The following is an 11,766-nucleotide window of genomic DNA, read 5'->3' as shown; positions in this document are numbered from 1 at the left end:
AATTCCATCTATTTCATTGCCCTTTTGCAGGGCTGCACTGAGAAGCCTTGCCTGTCTGTTTTACTCCTCGCCATCAGGTATTTGTATGTGTTGACAAGATGCCCCTTGAGCTTTCTCTTCACCAGGCTTAAACAATCCCAGCTCTCTGAGCCCTCCCTTTGTATCCCTTCACTGTCTTCATGGCCCTTCGCTGGACCTGCTCCAGTGTGCCGGTGTCTTTCATACTGGGGAGGCCAGCAGCGCTGGCTCGGTCTCTCCAGCGCTGAGCAGAGAGGAAGGATCAAGGATCACCTCCCTTGACCAGGATCCCGCTGGCATTTTGCATGGATAGAGCCCAGGAGGGTGCATTCTCTTGATGTGTCTCTTGCTTTGTTGAAGTTAGTGGCAGTTACACGTCTGCATCAAAAAAGGGAGTATGAACACCCACCAGTGCTTGAAATACTTCTTAAAAAATGAGACAATTATCTTTGAAATAACCACTACTGGGGGCGGGGGGGAATGTTGCAATGTGTATGTCATTCTGTAATAAAGGTCCTGTGGTATAATAGTTAGGAAGCAAGACATTTTTAGTAATAATGGGCCAAAAAACTATTTAAGATGCAGCAAGATGCATGTGTTGTCGTACTGAGAATAGTCTTGCAGTACATTTAAGGAAAAAAAAAATAGAAAAAGAAAAAAAAAACTTTTTCCCTTCTGCTGTGCTAAAGACAAGTTTGGCCTATGACACTTATTGTAGTTCATGTTCATGGGAAACTGTAAAAAGTCTGCTTTTTATTTATCTTCGTGGTCTGTATCACATGCTGTTTATTAAAAAAAAACTACTTTTGTTTGGTTTTTATCACACTTTTGAGTGTTACTGTATATACTAACAACTAAATTAAAATAATATGGTTGGTACACTTGTGAATCCTGAAGTGAGAATTTAAGGAAACTTGAGTCTTGGAGGTGTGATTTGATGTTTCAGCTCTTCTAAAAAGGAGATAAAAATTTTGTGCATCTGTTAATTTAGGTGGGGTGAAAAATACTGAAATAGAATTTGCATTATTTATGGGTATGGCCAAGTGAGAGGTCTTAACGGCACATGGCATTCATTCTTGTACATGTTGATCCTCAAAATAAGTAACTTTAATTTTAGACGTGGTCTGTCAAAGCTGTGAGAAGAGAGCGGACAATATTTGTTTCAGCTGAATGGTTGTAAAGCCTCTGCTAAGTCAATCTGGTTTGGTTCTGAAAAATATCCTTGGCGTTTCATCACCAAAACTATATTTAAAAATGAAGACTAGGTCATATTTTTGTATCTGATACTGATTTTGAAAGATTGAGAAACATATTTGGGAAATTACTCAATGGCAAGAATAAGACCATGAGGCTGTAATAGAATTGCTGAAGTTCATCTGTGGAAAGGCTGGTCTATTTTCGACTTCAATTTCCAACAAATTGTTATTGTGGGAGGCATGTGAGTTTTCTTGATGAGAATTTTGCTTTTTTTGGAGGGATGAGAAAAGTATCAAGATGTAATCAGGTCACTGCTAAGCATCTTTGATGCCCTCAGTAGGTTTTAAACTTTGTGCACTGGTCAATTCTGTTTCAGATGACCTCTGCCTAGTTTCACAAAGGGCTGAGGGCCAGCAAATGCTCAGCGTACCCTGGATCTGAACTCTTCATTAAAGATGGACACTCATCATCCTTACAGTGATTTTGAAATTCAAGTGGAGCTCTAATCTGGAAAGGACTGTCATTGTCCTCTCACTGCAAGTCTTAAGGGAAGCCCTGAAATCCCCGTGCTCCACAGCTCCCTCAGTTTCTCTGTGAAATGTGGGTCAGGCTGGGGCCTTCCAGGAAGGAAATTAAGTTCCATTACAGGTAGTGAAGTCACCTGGATTTGTCATCCCCTTGGCTGCAGAACAAGATACTCTGCCTTTGTAGCTTGTAAGGTCGAAGCTGGTGTGTCTCCAAGTTCCAACAGCAGCCTGCCCTTCACTGCTACGGGTGGGTAAAAGTTGTCCCTGTGAGCTACACATTCTGATGTCATTGCCAAAAAAAACAAGTTTACCCTATCCTTCCTTACTTCAGTACAGATACATCCTTGCTAATGGAAATGAACATCACTTGTGTTGCCTGTTTAAACCACAAGGTGACTACCCCTGGGCTTCTTTATATATCTGGTTGGAATGGGTTCTGAGTGCTTAAAAGCTGACCCAGATCTGTCTGAACATCCCAGGCACATGAGGGTTTTGAAAGTGAGATTAATTTAGATTTTTCTGTCTAAAGCATTGATGAGCCTGTCTGGTGCCTGTGACTTTGAACTGGATCTACGGCTTCAAAGGGGATCCTCCTCAGACATTTCTTTCTTGGACTCGGTCTCGGCTTCCTAGCTGACAGGTGTGTGTTTGGGCTGTGCTGCTTTGTGTGGAGAAGAAATCAGTCAAAAGGTACAGATGATGTATTGTGCTTTATGTGACAGTGACTTGGTAAGCCTTGTTGTGTCTCACTGAGCAGGACTGAATTTAAAGGAAAGAGTTGTTTTCTTTTTTTTCCCCTCTTTTTCCCTTGGCAAAGTACAAATAATAAATTCCCATTACTGCCCTCCACTGGAAACTGGGGAAAGTGCTTCTTCCCCTCCCCCCTTTCTCCCCCCAAATATTTACATAGAAAACGTTTTAGTGAATAAAGGGAGAAATACGTGGGCATCTACACCTTTGGGTGGCTATACCCAGTTTATAAGAAATTTATCACAAGCCATCTTGGAGTAAGCTCAGGTTCTATGTCTGGAATAAGCAGTAGAGAACAAACTGAACTGGGATGCTAGTACCTTGCTTGATTGGTATAGCTTAGGAGATACTAGATGCATCATATTTATTTAATTTCTGAGGACTCAGCAATATGTCTTCAAAAGGATCGGTCTGCTTGCATTCATGCTGCTTGCCATCAAAACTTCTGTGTGATCATACAACAGAGCTCTTCCTATATGGCTGTCACCAAATTGGCTCACCCTAAGACGTGTTTTCCAACTTTCAAGACAAAGGCTGAAGGTAGGATTTTATAAACAGAGTATGTCCAGTTTCAACTCCCAGCTAATGAATAAAACAGATGAGATGTAAGGTATAACTTTTTATTAATCACTGGAACAGTAACATTAGGGATGTTGTGGATTGTCTGCTAATTGAGAGCTTTTAATTTTTTAAATTAGTTAACTTCAGGCTAACCTAGAGCACAGCAGTTCAATAAAGGGAAGATTTGATAAAATTCCACAATCTGCTTTGTCATCAAACTACTATTTGAAATACCCTGCTTTGTGGGGAGATACAGACTCACAGAATGGCACCTTAAAGATCACCTTTAAAGATGCCAGGGAAGGCTGTCACTGTTCTTTTATTTTTATCCTACTGTGACATAAAAAAGTGAGCAAAAAAGGGGGAGTCTGTTGTGATATTCTTGGAAGAAGGTTGAAAAGGAGATGGATCGTTATAATAACTTCCTTAACCCTTATTTTATATTGATTCTCCTCTAGAGCAGCTTTAGCAGCCGATACAAAAAGCTTTGTGCTTTATGAGCATCGTGCTCTATCTCCTCTGTAACACAGGACCAAGGCCCAACGCTACAGTGATGACCCTGTCAGTCCTGTGGGGGGCTTCAGCAGTGCCAGGGGTTACTGCCTGCAGGTGAAACCACGCTGTGAAGCAGGCAAAAAGCGGCGCTGGGAGCACCTTTCGGGGCTGAGAGGACGGCTCCTGTCCCAACGAGCCCTCCCTCAGCGCCATGCCGGGGGCCGAGCCCTCTCCTCACGGCGCAGCCCCTCACGGCCGCCATTCCCCCCCGCGCCCCTCAGGGGGCGCCATGGCGGCGGCGGCCTCCCGCCCGCCCCGCTCCGCCCCTTCCCCCGCGGGGAGCGCCGCGTCCGGGGTTGGCAGCGGCGGCCGGGGCTGGGCGCGGGGAGCGGAGCCGAGCGGGAGGTGAGTCCCGGAGGCGGCGGCTGCACGGGCGGGGAGCGGCCGCCGGCATCGCCCGGGGAGCGGGGTGGCTCCCTCCTTCCCTCCCTCCCGCCCGCCGTTGGCCCCGCCGGGCGCGGCGCCCGCTCGCCGCCCGCCCGCCCGCCCCCATCTTAGCGCTGCCCCGGCGCCATTTGAAGCCCGAGCCCGTGGCCGTGCCCCCGTCCCCGGTACCGGGCGGAGCCGCCGGGATAAAAAAAAAAAAAAAACAAAAAAAACCCGGGGGGGGCCCTGGGTGCTGCTGGGGAAGGGCCGGTTCAGGCCGGGCTCACCGGGACGGTGCCGATGCGCTGGGGGCTGCTTGGCAGCGAACCGCCGCGGTGCTCTGCTGCCACCTCCATTTCTTCTCCTGTCCCCAGCAGCTGCCAAGTGCAGCCAGAGTCAGCTAACCTGGCACAAAAGGAGGGCAAACAGCATGCGCCTCGTGCATTTTGACGCTAATTTGAATATAAACTTTGTATGTTGTTTCCGCGCCTCTATTTCGATAGCTTCGCGGTTAGTAATGCTTCTGTGTTTGATCCTGATGTGACTTCTTATTTTAGGTTTAAACCGTTTTAAATTCTGTCACTCCACAGATGTAAATCTTCATGTCCTGATGCGTTCACTACACGTGGGAGCTGCGCAGCCATCACCTTCCTAGCTGCTCTCCTTGCTGATACTGAGGAGTCTAGGATTTGGGGTAAGGTGACATTCCTGTTAATGTTTCCAACGTGCCTCAGAATATCCTGTGTCTGACAAAAGGCCACAGAATGCAGAACTGCTTCTAATGAGCACTTGAGTGATAGGAGTCTTGACCTGTGTCTTTATAGTAAGCCTCCTCGTTATTTTGTTCCAAGGCAGGGATATGAGCCTAGACTCCATTACCTATGTGTGTTTGTTGCATTCTTAACTGTAACAGAATGGGCTGGGTGGGGTAAGGGGGTAGAAAAGGTTGCCCAGGGAAACTGTGGATGCTCCATCCCTGGAGGTGTTCAGGACCAGGTTGGACGAGGCCCTGGGCAACCTGATCTGGTGGGAGGTGTTCCCAGCCCATGGCAGGGGGGTTGGGGCTAGATGGGCTTTAAGGTTCCTGCCAACCCAAGCCGTTCTAGGATTCTATGAAAAGCAATCTTGCATGTGGTGTTTGGGTTTTCAAAATGTTTGTGTTATTTCATAAACTTGTGAAAGTTTAAGAACTAGATAAAAGCAAGTTAGGCTAATTCTTGAAGCTTTTCACTTTATGATTGTTTTAGACCATTCAAAATGAACGAACATCCTAAAAAGAGAAAACGGAAGACTCTACACCCTTCTCGATATTCAGGTCAGTCTAGAGCTTGAGTTATGTACACACTTCAATTAGTTTAATTTGCTTCAGGTAATCACTTTATTATGAAAAGGGTACTTATATCAGGAAAATCAGTAACTTTCAGTAAAATCAGTAAAAGGGTAGGATAAGGAGCCTTGTTCCAAATGTATAGAGTAACCACTCTGCATTCTCCATTGTCAAGCCACTTTTGGTCAGTGCATCTGACCCGTTTTGTTCTGTACTCCCTGCACGTTGGAAAGCTCACACAAACAATAAAGGGAAGATTTTACTAACGCACAGGGGAGAAATTTCATGAAAGTTGGATTGGGGGTGTCCATAAGTTCTCAGCACTGAATTAACTGTGCTCTCGTCGCTATCTTCAGTGGAAGCAGAGATTGATAACAACTGCGTCTGATGCTCTGAACATCAGGACCGCAGCTGAAATCTGCAAATCAGAACAATGATGTTATCAGACAGGCACAGAATCCTCACAACGTGAGAAGTAATAACGTGGCCAGTGAGAAGAACTCTGGTGAATGTTAAATCCATATGTAGCTACATCCATTTGTTAGTGTAAATACTAATTTTTATTTTTGTTTTTAATCTAGATTCTTCAGGTGCTACCAAATACATAGATAATAGTGGAATTCTTTCTGACCACTGCTACAGTGTCTGTTCTATGAAACAACCAGACATAAAATATTCTGAAAACAGAGGTAAGAGTGCACTTTGAGATCTTGTTCTATAATCCTTAACTATTATACTCCTAAATCCTTAAATATTATACTCCTATTCATAGAAGTAAGTAGAATACAAAATACGTAGTGGCAGACTTCTGTGCATTGTTCTCATCTGGTATGCCTAAGACTAGTGGAAGGTTGTTTAGTCGTAATTCAAATATAATTTTCAAAGTAAAAAGTGACAACAACAAAAAGATACATCAATTTTAAAGTATTTAGAATGAATTTTAAACTTTATCTAAATATCCATTGGCCAGGTGCCATAAATCCAACTTAGATAATCTATGAGTTGAGAGGAAGCATACTAGCAATAGTAACCTGTACTTCAGGAAAGTGACATTTTAATACAGCATCCACTAATTGATGTAGAGTTTAACACACTGGGCAGAGTAAATCTGAGGATGGACTTTAATTATATTTATTTTTCCTTTCACTCTAATTTAAGTTGGCCAACAAGTATCCACAAGTCTCTCTAAGTATATACCTTAAAATATGATGACCAGAAATACTTAAAGATATTAAAAAGATGCGTCTTTCATGTGTAAACTTTCATTTAAGAATTTTATTTTTTTCCAGTGTAATCAAATGGCTGTTTTTTTTTTTCTGAAATTGTAAAGACAGAGTTGCCACCTTTTGAATTATTCTGTTGACTTTTGTATGTATGGAAATTATTTCTGCGGTGTTTGTTAACTTCTTTCAATGTAGGTTACAACGTAAGTGATATGTAAAGATAAATTTATATAACTAGAATAAGTAAGTAGTAAGTAACATCTAGGTTAAATCAAGGGAGTCAGGGTGATGCTAGAAAGGATGAATAATGACAAGAAAATCTTTTGCCTTTGCAGGTAGATACCACAGTCCTGTGCAGAGCATAGACACAGACGATGATGGGAGTCCAGTGCATGCTGGCACTTCTCACTGGAGTGGGTCACATTCAAACGTTGTGGGGTTGCACTATTCAGAACCTAAAAAGAAGGATAAAGGTAAAGGTAAATGCGTATTTGCAACTGAGATGCTGGGAAGCTGGAGAGCGTGGATGTTGGCTTTTAATATAGCTGGTATTTTCCTTTTTTGGTTTGATATAAGAGATGAAAAATTTGTAGTTTACATTATTTATGAGTTAATTAAAACTTTAAAATGTAGTCCTAGTGGCTGGGGAACAATAACTACTTTTTGTATGTATTAGCTATTACAGCTAACTGAAAAGTTAAATACGGACCCAGATTTCTTGCTGTATTTGTTTTTAACCTTCTGCTTGTATTATCTGTTTTTTTAGATAAAGCTACTAATAATGGAATGTGTAAAGACATATGTGATTCACCCATATTCAGTGACATCCCTACAGAAGAGGAGAAACCTCTTGATATTCAAACTGTAGAAATTTCTACAACGGAAGTTAATGCTGTAGAAGTTCACGATATAGAGACACAAACCGTGTCACCTGAGAAGCTGGAAGCTGAGGATCTAGAGGAGATCCCTCTTGAAACCTGTAAAATCTTCGAGAAGAACCAGGCTTTGAACATCACAGCTCAACAGAAATGGCCTTTGCTGAGAGCCAACAGCAGCGGCCTGTACAAGTGTGAGCTCTGTGAGTTTAATAGCAAGTACTTTTCTGATTTAAAGCAGCACATGATCCTGAAGCACAAGACCTGTACAGATACTCATGTCTGTAAAGTTTGTAAAGAGAGTTTCTCCAGCAAAATGCAGCTGATTGAACATGTAAAGCTACACGAGGAAGATCCATACATCTGCAAATACTGTGATTACAAAACGGTGATCTTTGAGAATCTGAGTCAGCACATAGCAGACACTCACTTCAACGACCACCTTTACTGGTGTGAGCAGTGTGATATGCAGTTCTCTTCGAGCAGTGAGCTGTACCTGCACTTCCAGGAGCACAGCTGTGACGAACAGTACTTGTGTCAGTTCTGTGAGCATGAAACAAACGATCCAGAAGATCTGCACAGCCACGTGGTGAACGAACATGCGTGTCGGCTGATAGAGTTAAGCGACAGCTACAACAACAAGGAGCGTGGACAGTACAGTCTCATAAACAAAATCAGTTTTGACAAATGCAAAAACTTTTTTGTATGCCAAGTGTGTGGCTTTAGGAGCAGGCTGCATACCAATGTCAACAGGCATGTTGCTATTGAACACACCAAAATATTCCCTCATGTTTGTGATGACTGTGGGAAGGGCTTTTCAGGTATGTTGGAGTATTGCAAGCATTTAAGCTCTCATTTATCTGAAGGGATTTATTTGTGTCAGTACTGTGAATATTCAACAGGACAGATTGAAGACCTCAAAACCCATTTGGATTTCAGGCATTCGGCAGATTTACCTCATAAATGTACTGATTGCTTAATGAGGTTTGGAAATGAGAAGGATCTTCTAAGTCATCTTCAGATACATGAGACAGCTTGATTACCTTTCCCTGTAATCAGTTTGTTAGAACCCAAATTAATTTTCAGTCACTAAAATGTATTAAATACAGTTTTAACAGCACTTGTACAATTCCAATGTTTTTATATCAACAAAGCATGTATAACAACTTGGTGTTAACGAATTTCCTTACCTAGAGCTTCGTTAGGAATGATCGCATTTACGTGTGATGGGTCATATTCAGGGGGGAGGGACAGTGGGAGTAGTTGCATGTTATAGCAGTTCTGATGCTCACCCTGTACTCTCACATTCAATGTACAAGACCAGCTCATTAGAATTTTAAAAGAGACAAAGCACCAACATCGAGGTCCAAGCCTGAACATCGCTCTGACCTCAATTGCGCATCCTACTCATTTTATCCCCTGCAGCAGCAGGTCACTGAGCTCATGTTTAGAAAGCTTCATCAACCAGCCAAAGATAAGTGTGTTGCAAAACTTCCCAGGCATGCAAGTCTCCACATGTCAGCCTGCATTTACCACCCTGTTCTCCTGATAAGCTTCTAAAAGTGACCTGTTTTTCTCTTGGGGTACCTGTCCTATCTCATCATTTGCTTTGTCTTCGTTCAGTGTTCTGTTTTAGCTCCTGCCTGTGGAACCAACCAACAATGCTTTCATCCACGCATTACTACAGACCTCCCACATCATTTCTATCTCCTTTATTTACCTTCAGTTCCCATGTTTCTCTTGATGCAACCCTTCCCAGAGTAGGGGGGTTGAAACTAGATGGTCTTTAAGGTCCTTTTCAACCCAGGCCACTCCGATTCTATGCAATCCTGACAGGTGTTGCTTGTGTGTAGACTGGGTCATGTTCTAAGGAGCCAATTGTAAGGGAATTTGTGAAATGTTCCAGATGAGAATGTCTAAAGAGCATGATTTTCATAATCTAGTTCTCACTGAAATGTCACCAACCTCATTTGGAGAAAGCCTCTATAAATGAGTTTATAATTATATAATTATAATTTTGTAGACTAAAAATTAGCTTTCCACCAATAGTAATTTGATGAAAGTTATTCTAAATCTGTAAATTTTAAACTATGTACTGCTTTAAAACACTGGTATGGTATAAAAGTTTATTTAATCACTTTCAAATGATTTAACACAGCTGTTCTGATTAGATAGTGCTGTTCAGGCATTACTGGCTTCATAAGTGAATTTTTAAGCTTCATTCCGTAGCTGTATTTTTGAGTGACTGATAGTTGGATAGATGATAAGGGTGAGGTCATTTAGATTGTGCTAGTTATCGGAGTGAAATAACCCATAAAATAGTGGTGAAGTTTACATTTCTGTATCGCTTGTAAATTTGTAATGTAAGATTGTCTAATGCGAGATTTGTAGAGATATAATTAATGTATAAAACATTTCTTGATTGGTGAGATTTGGTGTTACCAGCTTCCGGGTGTGCAAGGGTTTTCACACTGAATTTTTAAAGCTATAAATATTGGCTATATAGTCGGTTAATGGAAGACCTGATTTATAGAGAAGTATTTCTAGAAATTCTGGAAACTAGACACTTCTTGCTTTGTAAGAGCAAGACCACTTTCATCATTTTGAAATGCTGATTTAGTACCAAATCTTACATGTCATTGTTGAAAAGGACAACTTGACTGTATCCTAACTGTATTTTAGTTCATTGTATAGAGAATGACACTGTCTGTAGTAGAATTGCTGATTTCCTATTTTGAGCTCATTCATCATGGCTGGCTTAATATGGTAGCAATAATATAGTTAACAAAATACTAATGAGAATTATATATGGAAGGTTAATTTTGCTCATACGGGGATAAAGGGCTGGGGAATGCTGGTTCTTCTGTTAAGAGTCCTAGGGGAAAGACATTTAAAAAAAAAAAAAAAAAAGGATGAAGAAATGTGTGTGTTTGCACAGATCAGCACAGTGACCTGTGCAGGAAAGCTGCATTTTCCTCAATGAAGAGGCTCTTTTGTAAAAGTATGGAGCCTGTGACAGAAAACTTGTGTTTTGACTCCTCAGTAGTTTCATGTCAATTTTTACGTTGTATTGATTTCTGGTCTCTAAAATGGGAATTAAAACATGCCATAAGCATGTTTTGAAGCCAAACTCTTAACTAAAATGCACACCACAGTGTCTAGTTAGGAAATATATTCAAGTTTGACTTGGCATGGATTTTACAAATTAGGGACTAACATTGGGTTTGCTTATTTAATCTATTAGAAAGTAGATGGAAAATTATGTGGGCAGTTGGTCTCATTTTACTTAGGGAAGGCACGTTGATCGTAGTGAGGGCGCTACATGGTAGCTGTGAATTAGAAAAGTTGGGCTTATTCATTTGAAGTGTGCAGGTGGAAGGTCAGGCGTGGTGCATCGGGGTGAACTTGGAGCACTGGAGCACTGCCAGAGACCAAAGTCTTCTCTAAACCTTATGGCTTGAGCAGTTAGTCTCAGTCCTGGATTAGAGACATTAACTGTAGTAATCAGAAATATGTCAATACATGCTTTTCTTAGAGATGCTCAATAAGTGTGTCAAATTCATCAGTTTTTTATACAGATACCTGCAAGCTTCCTCTGCTTGAGTGGCAGCTAACTAGAAGCTATCCAAAATCACACCATGGGTTTTGGAAGTAATTTTTATTTGCTTTCTGCATTTGGTTTAATAGTACAAAGAGCATCTCAGCTTCTGGGCCTATTTTTGGTACCAAACAGGGGAAGTTCTTTACGTAGAAGATTCTGGGAACTTCAAAACTACGCTCCCATGAATTATTGCAGGAACTGAACTACAACGGATGAGTAATTATCTGATTCTCCGCACTGCTTACTAAGTGTCACTGATTCTCATTGTTGTTTGTGGCTGTTCCTCTTTTCCTGTGCTCTCTTATGGGGATGTATCACATGTATACATTTCCAGTGCTTGGACCTTTAGGAACAAATCTGGTGTTTGTCATTCGAGGTGGCGGCTGAGTGATTAAACCAGGGTGCTGACAGAAGGCAGGGCCCGCAGTCAGGGCTCCTTTCCTTTGCCTTGGATTCCTGCCGTGCTTGGCAGGGGACGGGGCTTGTAACTCGGGACACCTTTTGGGTACAAAAGTCCCAAACTGAGGCTGGCAAGGGCAAGCAGCCAACCTGAGTTCTGACCACAAAAATAATTAATTAAATGAAATACAAGGAAATGGAATAAAATGGAGAGGGGAAAAAGGGAGGAAAAAAAAAATCCTGTCAGCCGCGAGGAGCGCGGCGGGGCCGCACCCCCATTTGCCCCGTCTCCATTTCGCGCCCGGCCGCCCCCCGCCGCCCTGCCCCAAGATGGCGGCCGCCGCCCCTCACTAAACATGGCCGCCAC

At 42.2% G+C, this 11,766-nt stretch overlaps 1 protein-coding gene across 6 annotated transcripts; it reads left to right on the top strand.

The window, feature by feature from the left end:
• The first annotated feature begins 982 nt into the window (after nucleotides 1–982).
• On the top strand, nucleotides 983–8,565 carry ZNF639 (zinc finger protein 639). Of its 6 annotated transcripts, none has more exons than XM_084528800.1 (7): nucleotides 983–3,032; nucleotides 3,512–3,953; nucleotides 4,565–4,668; nucleotides 5,222–5,289; nucleotides 5,883–5,990; nucleotides 6,860–6,997; nucleotides 7,291–8,565. In XM_084528800.1, the coding sequence occupies exons 4-7, from the start codon at nucleotides 5,232–5,234 to the stop codon at nucleotides 8,436–8,438; spliced, it is 1,452 nt and encodes a 483-aa protein (XP_084384926.1). In that variant the 5' UTR covers nucleotides 983–3,032; nucleotides 3,512–3,953; nucleotides 4,565–4,668; nucleotides 5,222–5,231; the 3' UTR covers nucleotides 8,439–8,565. The 6 variants fall into 6 exon arrangements, with proteins under 6 accessions (XP_084384926.1, XP_084384922.1, XP_084384923.1 ...); XM_084528796.1 differs by having other exon boundaries at nucleotides 6,860–7,003; XM_084528797.1 differs by lacking the exon at nucleotides 3,512–3,953 and having other exon boundaries at nucleotides 6,860–7,003.
• The last annotated feature ends 3,201 nt before the right edge of the window (nucleotides 8,566–11,766 follow it).

Source organism: Aythya ferina, assembly GCF_964211825.1.
Source record: "Aythya ferina genome assembly, chromosome: 9".
Classification (NCBI taxonomy): Eukaryota; Metazoa; Chordata; class Aves; order Anseriformes; family Anatidae; genus Aythya; species Aythya ferina.
The sequence above is the reverse complement of the archived record's forward strand: the minus strand, read 5'-3'. Positions and strand labels throughout refer to the sequence as shown.

Bases quoted from the DNA above. Each gene is read 5' to 3' on its own strand.
- ZNF639 (XM_084528797.1), top strand. From the start codon at position 5,232: ATGAACGAACATCCTAAAAAGAGAAAACGGAAGACTCTACACCCTTCT. The intron at 5,991-6,859 runs GTAAGAGTGCAC...TTGCCTTTGCAG, and splicing joins AAAATATTCTGAAAACAGAG to GTAGATACCACAGTCCTGTG. The intron at 7,004-7,290 runs GTAAATGCGTAT...CTGTTTTTTTAG, and splicing joins AAAGAAGGATAAAGGTAAAG to ATAAAGCTACTAATAATGGA.